This window comes from Sapajus apella, unplaced genomic scaffold, assembly GCF_009761245.1.
Source record: "Sapajus apella isolate SASKATOON/1434 unplaced genomic scaffold, GSC_monkey_1.0 scaffold12, whole genome shotgun sequence".
NCBI lineage: Eukaryota > Metazoa > Chordata > Mammalia > Primates > Cebidae > Sapajus > Sapajus apella.
In genome coordinates this window covers 38755800-38772529 of record NW_022436952.1, presented here as the reverse complement: position 1 = coordinate 38772529, position 16730 = coordinate 38755800, and the positions used below count along the sequence as shown (strand labels likewise).

At 50.8% G+C, this 16730-nt stretch overlaps 4 protein-coding genes across 5 annotated transcripts in view; 1 reads left to right on the top strand and 3 right to left on the bottom strand.

Moving 5' to 3' along the window:
* The window catches only part of POLDIP2 (DNA polymerase delta interacting protein 2), a 10001-nt gene extending 8403 nt beyond the window's left edge, over window positions 1-1598 (bottom strand). Inside the window, exon 1 of the mRNA XM_032281083.1 lies at window positions 1293-1598. Within this exon, the coding sequence (XP_032136974.1) occupies window positions 1293-1453 (161 nt within the window). The 5' untranslated portion in view covers window positions 1454-1598. The remainder of the gene's footprint in view (window positions 1-1292) is intronic.
* Window positions 1599-1604: 6 nt separating this feature from the next.
* On the top strand, window positions 1605-6793 carry TMEM199 (transmembrane protein 199). Of its 2 annotated transcripts, none has more exons than XM_032281086.1 (6): window positions 1605-1874; window positions 2899-2972; window positions 3602-3691; window positions 5062-5104; window positions 5273-5385; window positions 5676-6793. In XM_032281086.1, the coding sequence occupies exons 1-6, from the start codon at window positions 1664-1666 to the stop codon at window positions 5790-5792; spliced, it is 648 nt and encodes a 215-aa protein (XP_032136977.1). In that variant the 5' UTR covers window positions 1605-1663; the 3' UTR covers window positions 5793-6793. The 2 variants fall into 2 exon arrangements, with proteins under 2 accessions (XP_032136977.1, XP_032136978.1); XM_032281087.1 differs by having other exon boundaries at window positions 5697-6779.
* A 1102-nt stretch (window positions 6794-7895) lies between these two features.
* SEBOX (SEBOX homeobox) lies at window positions 7896-9763 on the bottom strand (the record flags this gene model as incomplete). Its single annotated transcript, XM_032279387.1, is given in 3 exon segments — window positions 7896-9293; window positions 9296-9431; window positions 9578-9763. Coding segments are annotated over 3 exon segments (771 nt in total), but the record flags the coding sequence as incomplete, so codon positions are not given.
* A 3289-nt stretch (window positions 9764-13052) lies between these two features.
* On the bottom strand, window positions 13053-16529 carry VTN (vitronectin). Its single transcript, XM_032281082.1, has 8 exons — window positions 15831-16529; window positions 15621-15737; window positions 15253-15543; window positions 15034-15173; window positions 14633-14789; window positions 14282-14434; window positions 13488-13826; window positions 13053-13250 (listed from the first exon to the last, which is right to left on the bottom strand). The coding sequence occupies exons 1-8, from the start codon at window positions 15892-15894 to the stop codon at window positions 13138-13140; spliced, it is 1374 nt and encodes a 457-aa protein (XP_032136973.1). The 5' UTR covers window positions 15895-16529; the 3' UTR covers window positions 13053-13137.
* Between the last annotated feature and the right edge of the window lie 201 nt (window positions 16530-16730).

The window sequence follows — 16730 nt, the reverse complement described above, 5'->3', positions numbered from 1 at the left end:
GCTGGAGTGCAATGGCGCGATCTCGGCTCACCGCAACCTCCGCCTCCTGGGTTCAGGCAATTCTCCTGCCTCAGCCTCCTGAGTAGCTGGGATTACAGGCACGCGCCACCATGCCCAGCTAATTTTTTGTAGTTTTAGTAGAGACGGGGTTTCACCATGTTGACCAGGATGGTCTCGATCTCTTGACCTCGTGATCCACCCGCCTCGGCCTCCCAAAGTGCTGGGATTACAGGCTTGAGCCACCGCGCCCGGCCTTTCTTACATTTTCTATATCACAAATCATCAAGCAATATCCTGTCCACTTTCCATTTCAGTTGTGTCCATGCCTTATCTTTACTAAAGACTGTCAATTCTCTGGGAGCAATACCTGAGTCTGATTAGCCGGTACTGCCCCCTTAGGGCCTAGTGTAGAAGAGGGGCTCAAAAAATATTTGTCCTGTATTGTAATTCTATGTCCATCTCCCCCTCTAACCTGGAGCCCTTACATTGCCCTTGAAAAGCTTAATCATCTCTAGATTTCCTACTGCACCTAGCGGTCTCTCAATATCGTTTTTGTTCATATTCTCACGGGGGTCTTAAATTGCAAATAGCTATGATCTCTGGCCAATGTCAGTATCTAATATTAGCCACGAAAAACTCAGCACTGTCAGTCACCACTCTGAACAGGGTTGCTCTTTCTAGGAGCACTTCAAATAAAGGTTGTTTCTACTGTTTTTTAAGATGTGAACTTTATGCTTCGTCCCACTGATCCCTTAGCCCCTTTGATCCGCCTGTCCCATCCGCGAAGACACTTTCCACACCATCCCCATGGCCTCACACCCCTTTCCCCAAGTCACCTATAGAAAATCGATCTCCCCAGAGTCACTTGGAAAGCTGCAGCCTACGAGGGTCCACACCCAAGAGTCTCATTTCCCACCTCTAGCATCTTTCTGAGGGAGACCGTGACCGAATCCGAAGGCTGAGGGTTCAAGCCAAAGCCCTAGGGCTGAATTAAAAAGCTGCCCTCCGATAGCGGTGCTGGGAGGGACCCCAGTAGGGCAGGATTCACTCGGGGAGGGTAACATGTTCCCCCTAAGAGCCAACCCTGCACAGCCAGGGCTCTGGGCCGCGTTGGCTTCCCTGCTCCTGGCACATGTCCCAGACAGCGCAGGTCGACTCCCTACTCGGGACCCTCTCCGGGGTCAAACTCCAGTCCCCCTCAGCCAGTCCAGACACCTGGCCTCCGTACTGGCCGGAAACACGCTTCCTGGGCTACAAGCCCCGTCCCCGAGGCCCCTGGCCCTGTCCCTCACCGGGACGAGAGGTGCCTCCGCGTCGTCGTGGTCGCCGCTGGCGAGAAGGCCCCAGTTCCAGCCGCCGCACAGAGCGGCCTCGGCCACCGGGGCCCAGTCAGCGACCGGGACCACCAGCGGCTGCCCACGGCTAGGACCCGCCGGGCTGCACAGGCTGCCATGTCCCGCCCGAGCGCCCGCCGGGATGCTGACACAGACCCCTAACCCGCGGCGGGGCGGCGTTCCGCCCCCGCCCCACACTGCCCCGCGCCGCGTCCCCGCCCCCTTGGTCCTCAGCCTTGCCTGGTCCCACCCCGGAACTCAGAGCTACTTCCGGCGCGCGGCAGGTGGAAGTCCCGGTTGGGGTCACCTGACCCGAGAGTCGGCTAGATATGGCGTCTTCTTTGCTAGCGGGCGAGCGGTTGGTATGTGCTTTGAGCCCCGGCGGGGAGCTGGAGCGTGAGTCGCTACCCCGAAAACTGCAGGCGGAACTGGAGGCCGCTCTGGGGAAGAAGCACACGGGCGGTGATAGCTCCAGTGGCCCCCAACGCTTGGTTTCTTTCCGTCTGATCCGGGATCTGCACCAGCACCTGAGAGAAAGGGGTGAGCCCCAATCTCCAGTCCGGGGTCGCCTCCTTGTTTCCAGATCGATTCCTTTCTGAGGTCTTTTTCCGTCACTCCCCTTCCTCCACAGAGCGCTCATCTAGAGAAGCGAAGAGTCACCTCATAAATCTCAGGGCCACCCACTTTCTTCACTCCTGTGGGAATTCCTCGTGGATGACAAATTTGCTTATGCAGTTTCTGCTCTTTTGACAGCCCCCTTCACTTCCAGGCACACCCAGGCCCGATTGACTCTTAGAACAGTCTAGGTTTTTACTAAATACTAATATCACAGATCTCTTCCTTTTTCTCCACATTAAGAATCAGCTCAGCATAGTGAACTTGTAAGAATCCGGATTTCTTTCCACCTCGAAAGCAAGAGTGGCAAAATCTGATAGTTTTGTTTTGTTTTATTTTTGAGATAGGATGGGAAAAGCTGTGTTGAAAGATCTGGCCTGGGAGTATCATGTGAGTTCTAGTCCTAGCTCTGTCACTAATCCCTTGAAGGAGACATTTCTCCTTGCTAGGTCTCAGTTCCCTTATCTGTAAAAGGAAGGAATAGGACGAACTGGCACATAAGGTCTTTTGCCAGAATTAACATAGACTAGCCAGAAGTGCAAAGGCTAGATGGCTTAATTGTTACAACTAGAGAGGACCTTAGAAAGAGATTGCTTAGTATCTGTGTCCTCTGAGCATTTAGCATCACTGTGACCTAAACCTATTTAGGGAAGATCTGTGTCACCACAGAAGTGATCTAACCCGAAGGCACAAGTAAATGGCTTACTTGCTAGTTTTAACACTGACAAGATAATTGAGGGCTGATAGCTAAAGTCAGCAGCGCAACACTGAGAGATACCTATATAGAATTATCCTAAATTTGTTTCAGTTGAAAATGATCCTGGAAATGAATTAATGTAGAGATGGCCATGTTTTATTTTGGTAGAAAGAAGGGCTAGACCCCTCTTGATCTTAACCCTTCATCCTCAGCTCTGTGGATCACTGCGTTTGTGAAACCTTTTCTTCTCAGGTTCCAAACTATACCTCCATGAGCTTCTAGAAGGCAGTGAAATCTATCTCCCAGAAGTTGTGAAGCCTCCACGGGTATGTAAGGGATACATTTGTGAGAATAAATATTGACTGACTTGGGCTTATTCATGATACATTGAACTTAAAAATCAACTTTTAGATTTGAAAATTGCCGGGCGCGGTGGCTCAAGCCTGTAATCCCAGCACCGTGGGAGGCCGAGGCGGGTGGATCACGAGGTCAAGAGATCGAGACCATCCTGGTCAACATGGTGAAACCCCGTCTCTACTAAAACTACAAAAAATTAGCTGGGCATGGTGGCGCGTGCCTGTAATCCCAGCTACTCAGGAGGCTGGGGCAGGAGAATTGTCTGAACCTGGGAGGCGGAGGTTGCAGTGAGCCGAGATTGCGCCATTGCACTCCAGCCTGGGTAACAAGAGCGAAACTCCGTCTCAAAAAAAAAAAAAAGAAAATTTGTTTTTTAAATCTCTGGGACCTGGGGGAACCAGATATTGTCCTCCCCATTGACTGCTTGGAAAATTGAGATCCAAAAAAAAAGCAAACAGTTTCAAAGCAGTGGAGTTGTAACTAGTATGTGGGTCTCCTGATACCTTTAGCAGTGCTTTTCCCCCCGGAACCAATGATTGTGATGTGCTTTCTAACAAGCTGGGAATATCATTCTTCTCATTTGATTTTTCTGCTTCAGAACCCAGAACTAGTTGCCCGGCTGGAAAAGATTAAGATACAGCTGGCCAATGAGGAATATAAGCGGATCACCCGCAACGTCACTTGTCAGGTAAGGGCCTGTTCTTCAGCACATGGACTAAGTAGCCCCTCAGAGTAGGACCCTACACTGGAAGAAGGTACAGAGGATTAAAAAAACATGGAAACTTGGTTTATATACTGTTCAGGGACCATAGAAGCTCTGCATACAAACTACAGTTCCCATCTCACTCACTGAGCCCCGGCGGGGAGCTGGAGTGTGAGCAGCTACCCCGAAAATTGTGGGCCGAGCTAGAGGCCACTCTGGGGAAGAAGCACATGGGCGGTGATAGCTCCAGTGGCTGCCAGCACTGAGATGGTGACCAATTCTTAAATATCATAAAAGTGGGGCCGGGCGTGGTGACTCACGCCTGTAATCCCAGCATTTTGGGAGGCCAAGGTGGGCAGATCACAAGGTCAGGAGATCGAGACCATCCTGACCAACATAGTGAAACCCCATCTCTTAAAAAAAAAAAAGAAGTGGGAATGAGTCAGCTGGGCGCAGTGGCTAACACCTATAATCCCAGCACTTTGGGAGCCTGAGGTGGGTGGATCATCTAAAGTCAGGTGTTCGTGACCAGCCTGACCAATATGATGAAACCTCGTCTCTACTAAAAATACAAAAATTAGCCTGGCATGATGGCAGGCACCTGTAATCTCAGCTACTAGGGAGGCTGAGGTAGGAGAATTGCATGAACTGGGGAGGCGGGGGTTGCAGTGAACCGACACTGCACCCATGCACTCCAGCCTGGGCAAGAAGAGTGAGACTCCGTCTCAAAAAAAAAAAAGCGGGAATGAGTCTTGGAGCCTTTCTTCTTCTTCTTTCTTCTTTCTTCTTCTTTCTTCTTCTCTTTTCCAGATGGAGTCTCACTCTGTCAGCCAGGCTGGAGGGCAGTGGCGGGATATTTGCTCACTACAAACTCCACCTCCCGGGTTTAAGCAATTCTCGTGGCGCAGCCTCCCGAGTAGCTGGGATTACAGGCATGTGCCACTACACCACACTAATTTTTAGTAGAGATAGGGTTTCACCATGTTGGCCAGGCTGGTTTTGAACTCCCAACCTCAGGTGATCCACCCGCCTTGGCCCCCCCAAAGTGCTGGGATTACAAGGTGAGCCACTGCACCCAGCCTTTGGAGCCTTTCTTCTGACAGGACCCCCTACTATTCTCTGGCATGCTCCTACCCTGTAACAGGAGAGGAGTAGATGGGTAGTGGCAGCCTATGTCCTCTCTGAAATGCTTGCTCTGTGGTCCAGAAAAGAGTCAAAATGGTTCAAGACAAAAGAATCCATGGAGAAGGCAGAGTTAATGTATTGGGCAATAGAGAGGGCTGAGCCCAGACTGACAAATGGATGCTCTCTGAGCTGCTTCTATTCTGAAATAATCTGCTTTTTCTTTTTCCCAGGATTCAAGGCATGGTGGGACTCTCAGCGACCTGGGAAAGCAAGGTGAGGTACTGAGAGATCAGGCTTCTAAAGCCTTTTCCTGAGATGGGTTATGACACTCAGGCTTGCTGTTTGACTGGAACCCAGTTGGTGGGGGGTGGCAGCCATGAGATAAGAGCACCTCCTAGAGAATGTTGAACTAAAGGTTTCCTCTCTGGCTCCTCCTCAAAGTGAGATCATTGAAGGCTCTGGTCATCACCATCTTCAATTTCATTGTCACGGTGGTAGCTGCCTTTGTCTGCACTTACCTTGGAAGCCAATATATCTTCACAGAAATGGCCTCGGTGAGTAGGCACTTGGGCAGTGCAGGGTGCCCTAGGTAGTGGTGTTAGTGGGTAAGGGAGAACATATGTGAAGTGCCTTGTACAGGTTAGGTATTGAACAGATATTTATGCTATTAACAAGGGGAGCATTGGAGCCTTCCAGCAGTCGTGGGGGTGTGGGGAGTAGGTAATAACTCCAGAAGAAGCCACATTGTCTTCCCTTCCTCCAACTTAGAGGGGGATTGGGGGCTCTGCATCCTCATTAAAGGTGCTGGGGGTACAGAGCTGGGTATTGGCCTGCATCCCTTAAGCTTGGTTCTGCCCACCTCCAGCGGGTGCTGGCTGCATTGATCGTCGCCTCAGTGGTGGGTCTGGCGGAGCTGTATGTCATGGTGCGGGCAATGGAAGGCGAGCTGGGAGAACTGTAACTGGTGCTTCATCATCAAGCCTGGAGAAGACTCTGGGGGCTCCAGGTTCCCAATTCCCAGTTGCCAACTCAACCCCTCAGACTTTTTGTACTCAGCTCCAGTTATTTAGAGGACCAGCCCAGGCCACCTGCTGTTTCTGTGTGGAGCCCAGTCTTCTGTGAATTTCCAAAGGGAGCAGTGGAGGAGATTGAGATAATATATCTTTAAAACGGAAAAAACTGATCTTGGTCTATCAGTACCTTTTCCTGAATCTGGTACCCACCTGCCTTCTCCAGTCCCATTCTAGACACTGCTGGGATTAGGGTTTTTCCATCAGGAGCAATGGAATCCAGGCCTTGCCAGAAGTAGACCGTACTGCCTTGAACTTGTCCATATGTACAAACTGATCACCAGCTTTCTCCAGACGTTTTTAACGCAGACCTGTAATTGAGTTCAGAAGCCTCCAAGAAAGCAGGAAAGATCCCCTTTCTCCAGTTTGTGCTGGAAGAGGAACTGATCAGAGGATAGACATCAAATTAAAGAAGGATGGGTTGCTGTAGGATGGTGGAACTGGAAGCAAGGCAGCTACCTTTTTGGAAAAGGAAGTGGTATTAGGCCCCTTTTCCAGAAGATAAGACAGACTCATAGAGATCAACTGACCAGCTGTGGTCCTTCCTCTGTTACATGGAGCCAAAGATGCCTATGTTTTCCTGAAGTCTTATAATGTTTAACTTCTGAGAACTTAGTGGTGTGATGATAGAATCTATATAGTGCACTGAAAAGGATGTCAACCTTAGTTATTTATCCAATAAATATTTATTGTATCCAAGGTATTCTTATTTTAACTCCTGTGACAACAAAGCAGAACCATTTCCACAGTTCTAATTGTTCAGGGTCTGATCCTCATGGTAGACTCTTTCTTTTGTTCATTGTATGTACTCCTGTCATCTTTTTTACTTTTCCAAAGCACTTTTCTGTTTTAATAAATTATGTACTCATTAACTCAGTAGACATTTCCTCTACAATGTTTGTGAGTTTCTATTAGTTGGGAAAAGTGTCAACTGTGTGAAGAAAAAGTAGGTGGCATTTTACAGTGTTTCCAGTAACCTGAGCTGTATAAAATTTGTGTTAAAAAGCTACACTGAGGCCGGGCACTGTGGCTCACGCCTATAATCCCAGCACTTTGAAAGGCCGAAGTGGGTGGATCATAAGATCAGGAGTTTGAGACCAGCCTGACCAACATGGTGAAACCCTGTCTCTACTAAAATACAAAAATTAGCCATGCATGGTGGTACACACCTCTAATTCCAGCTACTCAGGAGGCTGAGGCAGGAGAATGGCTTGAACCCAGGAGGCGGAGGTTGCAGTGAGCCGACATTGCCCCATTGCACTCCAGCCTGGGTGACAGAGAGACTCCATCTCAAAACAAAACAAAAGCTATACTGGGCCAGGTGAGGTAGCTGATGCCTGTAATCCTAGCATTTTGGGAGGCTGACGTGGGCAGATCACTTGAGGTCAGGAGTTGAAGACCAGCATGGCCAACATAATGAAACCCCATCTCTACTAAAAATACAAAAAAATTAGTCAGGCCTGGTGGTGCATGCATGTAATCCCAGCACTTCGGGAGACCAAGGCAGAAGGATGGCTTGAGCTTAGGAGTTTGAGACCAGCCTGGGCAATGTGGCGAAAGCCCATCTCTACAAAAAAAATGCAAAAATTAGCTGGCATGGTGGTGCATGCCTATAGTCCCAGCTGCTCAGGCAGCTAAGGTGGGAGGATCACTTGAGCCCGGGAGGCAGAGGTTGCAGTAAGCTGAGTCTCCCTGGACGACAGGGTGAGACCTTGTCTCAAAAGAAAAGAGGGACGGGGAATCAAATGCCCTGTCCTCCAGTTCTCAGCATGTAGAAGGGGGGTCTCTCGTCTCCTAGCCACTCCTGCCTCACTATGCCTTGCTTTCTCTAGTGCACTCTGAGTCCAGGGACTGCTTGGCAGGAGGCAGGAAGAACAAGAAGTTTGGGGCCTCCTCAGTTTCTTAGGGCCTGTCTGGAGAGGGAACTAGCATTTCCCGAGTTTTTTGCAATATGTCACACACCATGTAAAGGCCTTTACCTACATTATTTCTTATACCTCAAACAGAGAGCAAACAAATATCCCTTTTTTTTAGTCACATAGAGTTCCAGAGTTGCCACGGTTACATAGCAGAGTCAGGATTTGAATCCAGTGCAGACCGCAAACACTATGGTTTTCTCTCCGAAGCAGAGCAGCTCCAGAGGTGGACATAACTGGAGTGTTCTAGACTCAGTGGGACCAGGAGCAGGGGGTGCCAGCAGAGGCTCCCATCTCCCCAGGGTCTGTCAGTCAGAGCCCTAAGACCTTCAATTAACTATCCCTCTAATCCCAGCAGAAGCTTAGGTAATACCTCCCACCAAGCATCTGTGTGGAACCTGGCCCTATTTAGGGATTAGGTGATGGAGATAAATTTCCATGGCCCTCAGATAAATTTCCATGGCAAATGGCCCTTGTCCCCATTCATTTGCAGAGCACAACAATCCAGATTAAGTTACAGAGTTTGGGTTTTATTTGGAGATTAGTTGGTGTTACAGATGATGGTGATACCAAAACCCAATGCTGCTACACCCGCCAGCATCCCAGATCTGTCAGGTTGTCTCCCAGCCCCACGGCAGAGGGCAACCAATCTGATCTTTGTGAAAATTCAATCAACATAAGCCCCAGCCTCCTATCTTTGCTTTATTACTTTAATGTCACTCCCTCTTCAGATTCATAGTTCTGGTTAATTTGTCCAGGTGGTCGGCGGTCAGGAGAGGGGGCCCTGACCCATAAGAAGGTGGCTTTCCAGCAGTCTAGATTAGGAGCAGCACTCTCCTCTCCTAGCTCACTTAGCAGTTAGCAAGGTAATGGCCTGGAGAGACCTCAGGAGACAGGAGGCTGCCCCTTCAGACAGTGAGAAGAACTGGGGACCAGGCCTGACAAGTGGAGGAAAACGGCCCTCACCTCATCCTGCCACAACGATGGGCATATGCCCCAGAGGGGCCAGGGTGTGGGGTGATGGGAGTCAGACCCCAGTCTGCATAGGACCTGCATCTAGGCTGGCCTGGAGGCCTGTGTAAGGGAGGATGCCTGAGTTAAACTCCCTTCCCATAGGGAACTCCTTTGCGTAAAAGGTGGAGGCAGGGGATCCACTTCCAATGTGTTCAATCCCGGGAGGGGCAGAGTGGGCTACAGGAGTCTGAGGAGGGGTCTTGGAAGCTCTAGACCAAGACCAGGAGTGGTCCACATTGGTGACAATGGCCGAGGCATAGATGAGGTCAGACAGGCTGCGTAGTGACATCTGGGGAGTAGCTTGCTCTAAAGAAGGGTGGACCCCTGAAGCCCCAGCCAGTTCCCATGGGGCTACAGCTTTAGCCCCTTCCCAGGCCTGCCATGGACCCAAGCTAGGAGCTGGACAGGAGGTGTGTTGACACATTGAGGTGTGCTGAAGTGTGCCACTGGAGGGTGAAGGCCTGGCATTTGGGGATCCCAGGGCAGCTGGAAGGTGTCTGGAAGAGAACAGGAGCTCTGGGGGGACTCAGGCCTGGGGCTTAGACTTCCTGACTTCCTGTTCTTGATTCTTTTGGCCCAGCAGTTCTGGAACCACACCTGCTAGGAAAGAAGAAGGGGTCTAGTCTGGCCCCAGCATCCCATCCACCCAGGGAGAGGGGAAACAACCTGAAGGCAGGCTACCCAGCAAAGGGGCTGTGGGCCAAGCCCGGAAGTTGGCTGTATGAGAAGTGGTCACAGCTCATCTGTATCTTGGCCTCAGGAAGATGAGTGACCCAGGCCAGGTGCTCACAGGTGCTGATGTCAGGGTAGGGCCATGCTGCAAACACCCTCTCCACCTCCAGCAGTTGCCCTTTGCTGAAGGCGGTCCGCTTTCTCCGGTGGGGACCCAACCTGCTGGCACCACCTGCAGGCCACGATAGAGGATCAAACCAGGATCAAGCCGGATTCCCTGCAAGAGCCTCCACCCAGCCTCAAAACCCTCAACTAACCCCGAAGTCCCTACTCCCACCCCTCTTCAGCCTTCCCTCATCCCACCATGCCCCACGTCCTCACACTGCTCACACTTCCCCCATCAGATCACCTGCTGGGGATGCATCCATAGGGCTGGCCATGGAGCTGGCAGAGGGTAAGGAGCCAGAGGGCCATGCCAGGGCAGTGCCCACACCAGACCCCTCCATTTGGGTTGTATCCTGCTCAGGGTGGCTGGCCCTGCCTCCAGGAGGGGAGAAGTTCAAGTAAGGCAGAGAAGTTTCAGGGGAAAGAAGGGAGGCCGGAGGCCGAGTTGGGCTTATGAGGGTACAGGTGGGGCAAATTGTGTAGCCCCTGGCCCCTGCCCCTCCAGGGCCTCACAAAGGAAACTGGACCCAGCCTCCCTCCTCAAACCTCAAACTCTGGCAGTCTGTACCTGAAATAGTATACTTCATGAAGATCCTCCTTCCGGGAAGCCAAAGAAAACCATCTCTCCAGTTCTCCCAGGGCACTGGCTGCCCCTTCTGGAGCCCTCAGTGCTCTGGACCTGACTACCTTCAGGGGAGAGGGAGTGGAGTCCTCTCCCACAATTGCAGACTGAGCTGGTGAAGTGGGCCAGGATAAAAAGGATGGTGGAGTGACAATGGGATGAGTGGGAGCCACCTGCTTTCAGCAGGACTGGCCAACAGATGTCACCACCAGATTGCCCTCAGGTCTGCTTTACAGCTTTGCCCGCATCTAACCCTTTCTCCCTCTGGCCCCTCAAGAGCCAGATGGACTTCCTGGGGTTCTGAACCTGGAACCAGAAGAGATTCCACAGATGCAGTTGAGGGGTTCTAAGAAAGATGATAAAGATGTTTATTTGTACAGTATTCTCTTCCTTGGACATCTTCTGAGCCACTTTTTCTTTTCTAATTTTGAAATTTTTTTTTTTTTTTTTTTTTTTTTTTTTTTTTTGAGACGGAGTTTCACTCATGTTACCCAGGCTGGAGTGCAATGGCGCGATCTCGGCTCACCGCAACCTCCGCCTCCTGGGTTCAGGCAATTCTCCTGCCTCAGCCTCCTGAGTAGCTGGGATTACAGGCACGCACCACCATGCCCAGCTAATTTTTTGTATGTTTAGTAGAGACGGGGTTTCACCATGTTGACCAGGATGGTCTTGATCTCTTGACCTCGTGATCCACCCGCCTCGGCCTCCCAAAGTGCTGGGATTACAGGCTTGAGCCACGGCGCCCGGCCCTCTAATTTTGAAATTTTTTTAATTTTATTTTTCTCTGTCACCCAGGCTGGAGTGCAGTGGTGTGATATCTGCTCACTGCAGCCTCAACCTCCCAAGCTCAAGCGATCCTCCCACCTCAACCTCCTAAGTAGCTGGGACTGCAGGCACGCACCACGATGCCCAGCTAACTTATTTTTTGTAGAGATGGTGTCTTGCTATATTGCCCAGGATGGTCTCAAACTCCTGGGCTCCAGCAATCCTTCCACCTTGGCTTCCCAAGATGCTAGAATTTCAGGCATGAGCTACCATGTCCAACCAAAAATTTCCGCATTTTTTGGTGTGTGTTTTGTTCTGCTTTTAGAGACAGAGTCTCACTCTACTGCCCAGGTTGGAGTGCAATGGCACAGTCATAGCTCACTGCAGCCTCAAACTCCTGGGCACCTGGGCCACTTTTCTATGAGAAGTGTGTGCTTTTGGATTTCCCTTCAGTTTCTGCCCTTTGCTGTCTCTCCTGGTCTTGCTGCTCCCCATCCCAGACCCTAGACAGAAACTTCAAGAAAGGCTCACCCTAGGGGTGGGTTTGGGGAAGCACAGTGACTGGTTCCCCAAGTGCTCAGGAGCCTGAGCTACTGTGATTTCAGATCAGCATGGACAAAAAAGCTGAGCTAGATCCCCACAACCTATTGCCCGTTCTCTCTCCTCCAAGGCCCTAGTCAACTCCAAAGGGCAAAGAAAACCTCACCCAGGGAGGGTAGCCTGGTACCTCTGTCATCATCAGAGGGGCTCAAGTGCCTGCTTAGTTGATGTAAATTCTTCATTATGTTGATGCTCTTTACTTTTTGGCATATTTTTGGAAAGGCTGATACTGGTTGTTCCTTTACATCAACTAATGGACAAAACAGCCAGCTAACATCAAATGGCAGTGTTAAACTCACATACATTATTATTAAACCTAAATTTAAATCATCTAAATCCCCCAATCAAAAGACACACCCAAAACCCATCAGTATGCTGCATCCAGACCCATCTCACATGCAAGGATATACAAAGACTCAAAACAAACGGATGGAGAAAGATTTACCAACCAAATGGAGAGCAAAAATAAACAAATAAAAAGCAGGAGTTGCAATTCTCACCTCTGGTAAAATAGACTTTAAAGCAACAAAGATCAAAAGAGGCAAAGAAGAACATTACATAACGGTAAAAGGATCAATGCAACAAGAAGAGCTAATGATCCTAAATATATACGCACCCAATACAGGAACACTCAGATACATAAGACTTATAAAGAGACCTAGACTCCCACACAATAATAGTGGGAGACTTCAACATCAATATTAGACAGATCAATGAGACAGAAAATTAACAAGGGTATCCAGGACTTGAACTCAGATCTGGAACAAGTAAACTTAATAAACATTTATAGAACTCTCCACTTTAAATACACAAAATATACACTCTTATCAGTACCACATCACACCTACTTACGGGTTTAAATGAAATATTGGTTGGCTGTTTGTTTGTTATTTTCTTCACTCATTTTTTCTTGTCTCCATTATTAAGCACAATTATTTGTATAAAAGAGGTTTTCAATACCCATTTTTAGACTGCATTCTAGCCTGGGCAATAAAGCAACACTTCCGTTCTCTCTCCCTCTTCCTCTTCCTCTTTCTTCCTCTCCTTCATTCTTTTTCTTTCTTTCTCTCTTTTTTTTTTTTTCTTTCAAAAAAAAAAAATCACAGACTTCTGGACCATTACGTAAGAGAAAATAAACTTTGTTCTTTAAAAAAAAAAAAAAAGTGCCTGCTTAGCTGCTGGTGGGTTACTGGGGGCTGCTTAACCCAAGAGGAAGGGTAGCTCTCAGGAGGCCCTCTCTAGCCCCAAACTTCAGTTCACAGGTACCGAGCCAAACATGGATTAGACACAGCGAGGCCCTTCTCTGTCCCCCTCGCCAACCCATTCTGACAGCCTAGCCTCCTCTCCTTTACCCAGGCAGGGAAGTGTCCACCCCAGTCAGGACAGTAGTCTTAAACTCATGGCTAAGGGACCTTTATTGGGCTGGGGGAAGGAGATTAGAGGAGGGAGCTACAGAGGGTCCAGCCATGTGGGCTCTGACTCCTACAGACGGCCAGGAGCTGGGCAGCCCAGCCAGTACTGAGCGATGGAGCGTGGGTAGGGAGGGTCCACAGTGTCCACTCGCCGTGTGCGAAGGTTGACTCGGTAGTACTTGTCTGGAAGAGAAGAAAGAAGAGGGTGTGTGAGGCCCAGCCAGGTCCTGCCCACTCTTTCTTTGAAAAGAAAGTCTAGGGTCTCTTCCAGAAGGAAAAGTAAATATCCACCATGCAGCTAAGGACTTCTGGCCTGGCTTTCTGTGATCACTACCTGCAGCCTGTATTCAGCCCTTGTGGACCTGGGACAGCAAGTAAGACCCAAGCTAGACCAGCTTCAGGGGTGGCAGGGGCTCCTACCTCCAGAGAAGAAGAAGACACTCTGGATGGGTTCACAGGTGGCAGGCACAAGCCAGTCCATCCCATCATAAGAGTTGATTCCCAAGTCACTTTCATCACTGGAGAATAAGGACAGCCAGGTAGCTCGGGATGGCCGGCGGGAGTTCTGCTTGTGGCCACGGCTGCGACCTCGGCGTGAAGAGTAGCCTTTGCGGCTGCGATGGTTAAACTTTTGCTTCTTGGCCAAGGAGCGGCGGGGTGCTATGCCTGAGACGTAGATGTGGCCAGCCATGGCTGCATCCACTTGTCCTGGCACACCGTGCCACTCCTGGCTAATGAACCGGGGTTGTCTGGTACCAGCTGTGGCAGGGAAGGGGTGAATGAGAGGTCTTGGAGGTCTGAGTCTTGCCCCCTCCAGCAGGGCCATTAGAGTTCATCTGCTGCACCTTGCCCAAAGACACACAGCAGCTAATGGCAGAGCCCAGCAGCTAATGGCAGAGCCTTTGATTCTCCGTCCAATGCCCTTCCCCCTGCACTCCCTCCATGGTGTCTCGACCCTAGGCCCCCTAAACTCCTCAGCCATAGCCCCTCCCTCTGCTGGCTGTGCCCCCAGCTGTGCTAGGCAAAGTCCAAGGTGTGGGGTCCAGGTGGAGCTGAGCGTCCCCCAAAAGGTCAACAGAAGCAAAGTCTAGCCTGAGCAAATAGCCTTTGATCGATAGCTCCACAAACAGCCCCCTCCAGTCAGCCTGGCTCTACCGCTACCCAGGGGTTCCAGCCCTTTTGAAGGAGAAGCAAGACTTGCCCTCTCTCCATACCAGAGCTTCTGCCCCAGAAGAGAAGCTCAAAGATGTCCTCCCAGCTGTCCCGCTGCATCATGGCAAACTGCTCAAACACTGCTGACAGGGAGCTGCCTTCACATTCCTCCCGACTGGGCTGGTGCTGGAACTGGTACTCCCAGTACTGTTTCCCTGAGGAGCGGGGTGGTGGGCATTAGGAGGGCTGGGCCAGAACATGACTGGAGATCCCAGAGGCTGTTGAAGTTAGGAGCTCCCAATATGAGGTGGGGTAGGGGTTGGGCACACACTGAGGCCTGTCCCCAGTGAAGTGTGAAAGGAATCTGAGACTGCTCCCAAACCTGCCCAGACTCCCACCCGCCCCCTGAGTACCTTTGAAGAAGTAGACCTGCTCCCGGCCACTGTAGCTATGGGCAGGGAGGGCCAAGGCTGCATCCACGTTGTCCGGAATGCCATCAAAGCCGTCAGAGATATTTTGGGGGTAACCAGGGTCCAGGACACCATCCTCAAAGCGCCAGTACTGACTACCCTAAGAGGTAGAGAAGGTGAAAGGAGGTATGGAGGGAAGGCAGAGTCTCTTGCCCCAAAGCAGCCATTCCCAGCTCCAGGTTCACTGCCCAGGACCTGGAGTCTTGGGACTGCCCTGTGCTCACAGAGCCTCCACAAGGTCCTGCAGGGCCCAGGTCTGGCCTTCCTATCCACCCTGTCCCTGGGAACAATAGCTCTCAAACCCTCCCTACATGCTTTCTACCCTGACCCACAGCCCCTGGCACCTTGAAGAGGTAGGTCTTCCCCTGACAGTTGATGCGGGTGAAGGCGGCATCGATGGGGCCCTCGATGCCCCAGACATCTCGGATGAGTTTGGGGTATCCAGGCCTCACTGCCTTTTCATCCAGTTCATAGCAGTACTGCCCTAGAGTGGAGGAGGTGGTGTGAGAGTGGGGATGCTTGTGGGGCAGACCCCCATGCCCAAGACCTGCCCCTGGAATCACCTCGGAAGGCAAAGATGGAACCGTTTTTGAGGTCAGTGAAGGCATCAAAGGGCTTCCCGCTGCACAGCTCCTCCTCTGCTAGGGTCTCAGAGGCCCCTTGATCAAGGGTATCAGAGCTTGAGGTCATAACATGTAGCTGCTCAGTATTCCCTTCAGCCTGGGCCTGGAGGTCACGGGTCATGGAGGGCTCCCCGGGCTGTGGGTGCATGGTGGTGGTGTTTTTGTTCTCCTCGTCATAGTCACTGACCCCGTACTCATCCTCCGGCATGACAAACACATCCCCACGAGTCACTGCAGAGAGAGTGGAGGGTAGTGAGTCTCCAGCTGCAGGGAGGACCCCAGCCTACCCACCTGGGCTCTGAACACACCTTTCTTGCACTCAGTCATATAGTCCGTGCAGCAGCTCTGGTAGTAAGAGCAGAGCTCATCACACTGACACTTCTTGTCGGGGTTGAAGCCCTCAGTGCAGCGGTGCTTGCAGGAGTCTATAAGGAAGGGGTATCAGTTGGTGCCGCCAAGCCCAGGCCACCCTCACCCACCCTACATAGATCCAGACAACCACCAACACCCTCCTGTACCTTGGTCAGCCAGAGCAACCCATGCCAGCAGGGCCAGCATGAGAAGGGGTCTCAGGGTTGCCATGACGGGGCTTCTAGCTCAGTGGCTGGCGAGCTGGGCTCTGATCTCCCTGAGGACTCTGCTCTCCTTGAGGACTCCGCTCTGATGCCTGAGGAAGGGAGGGAGAGGCAGAGACAGGGAGGGAGGGGACTGGTGAAGAGGAAATGCCTTTTCTGCCTCTCTGTTTGCTCAACCTCCAGCCCATCCCCCTCTGCCCTCCTCCAGCAGCTGCTGCAGCAAAGGGTCACATTCCTGGAACACTGGGTCTGGGAAAGCTGGGAGATAAGACCTTTGCCAAGCTCAGAATCGTTAGGTCATCAGAAGAGGGAATTAGCACAGTGGGTCTGGAGGGCGTAAAGAAGGCTCCCTGGGCAACAGCTTTATCTCTCTGAGTCTTAGTTCATTTTCAGTAAAATGGGACTAACAAAGCCTTGCCTCATGGGGTGTTGGGAGACTACATGAACTAGAAAAGACAAAATGCCCAGTAGCTGGAGCAGCCACAAATTCCTTCTCCAAAAATGGCTACCGATCCATGATTGTTTGATCAGACACATCCCTGGTTGGGTGTTCATTTGCTATTGTTTATTTAGGGCAGAAAAAGGAAGTGGGAAGAGAGATTGTAAGCACTCTGGGGAATTTTCTTTTTTAGCATAAAAGAACAAAGTTTTATTTCTGTATTCTTCTCTTGGGTGCATCAATCTCCCCAGGCTGGAAATGTGGGTAAATATCAACCCTCTGGACTGGATTTGATTTCTGAGTCTTTTCACTTATTCTGAGCAGGCCACTCCCTGTCCCCAGCCTCAGTCTCCCCATCTGTAAAGAGTGGGCTTGTTCAGCACACTTTTAGGCTCTCAAGAAAA

Excerpts from the sequence above, each read along its gene's own strand:
- TMEM199 (XM_032281086.1), top strand. The coding sequence starts at position 1,664 with ATGGCGTCTTCTTTGCTAGCGGGCGAGCGGTTGGTATGTGCTTTGAGC. Across the intron at positions 1,875-2,898 it reads CCAGCACCTGAGAGAAAGGG|GTTCCAAACTATACCTCCAT; the intron begins GTGAGCCCCAAT and ends TTTTCTTCTCAG. Across the intron at positions 5,105-5,272 it reads CAGCGACCTGGGAAAGCAAG|TGAGATCATTGAAGGCTCTG; the intron begins GTGAGGTACTGA and ends TCCTCCTCAAAG.
- VTN (XM_032281082.1), bottom strand. The coding sequence starts at position 15,894 with ATGGCAACCCTGAGACCCCTTCTCATGCTGGCCCTGCTGGCATGGGTT. Across the intron at positions 15,174-15,252 it reads TTCCATCTTTGCCTTCCGAG|GGCAGTACTGCTATGAACTG; the intron begins GTGATTCCAGGG and ends CCTCCACTCTAG. Across the intron at positions 13,827-14,281 it reads CTTCTGGGGCAGAAGCTCTG|CTGGTACCAGACAACCCCGG; the intron begins GTATGGAGAGAG and ends TCCCTGCCACAG.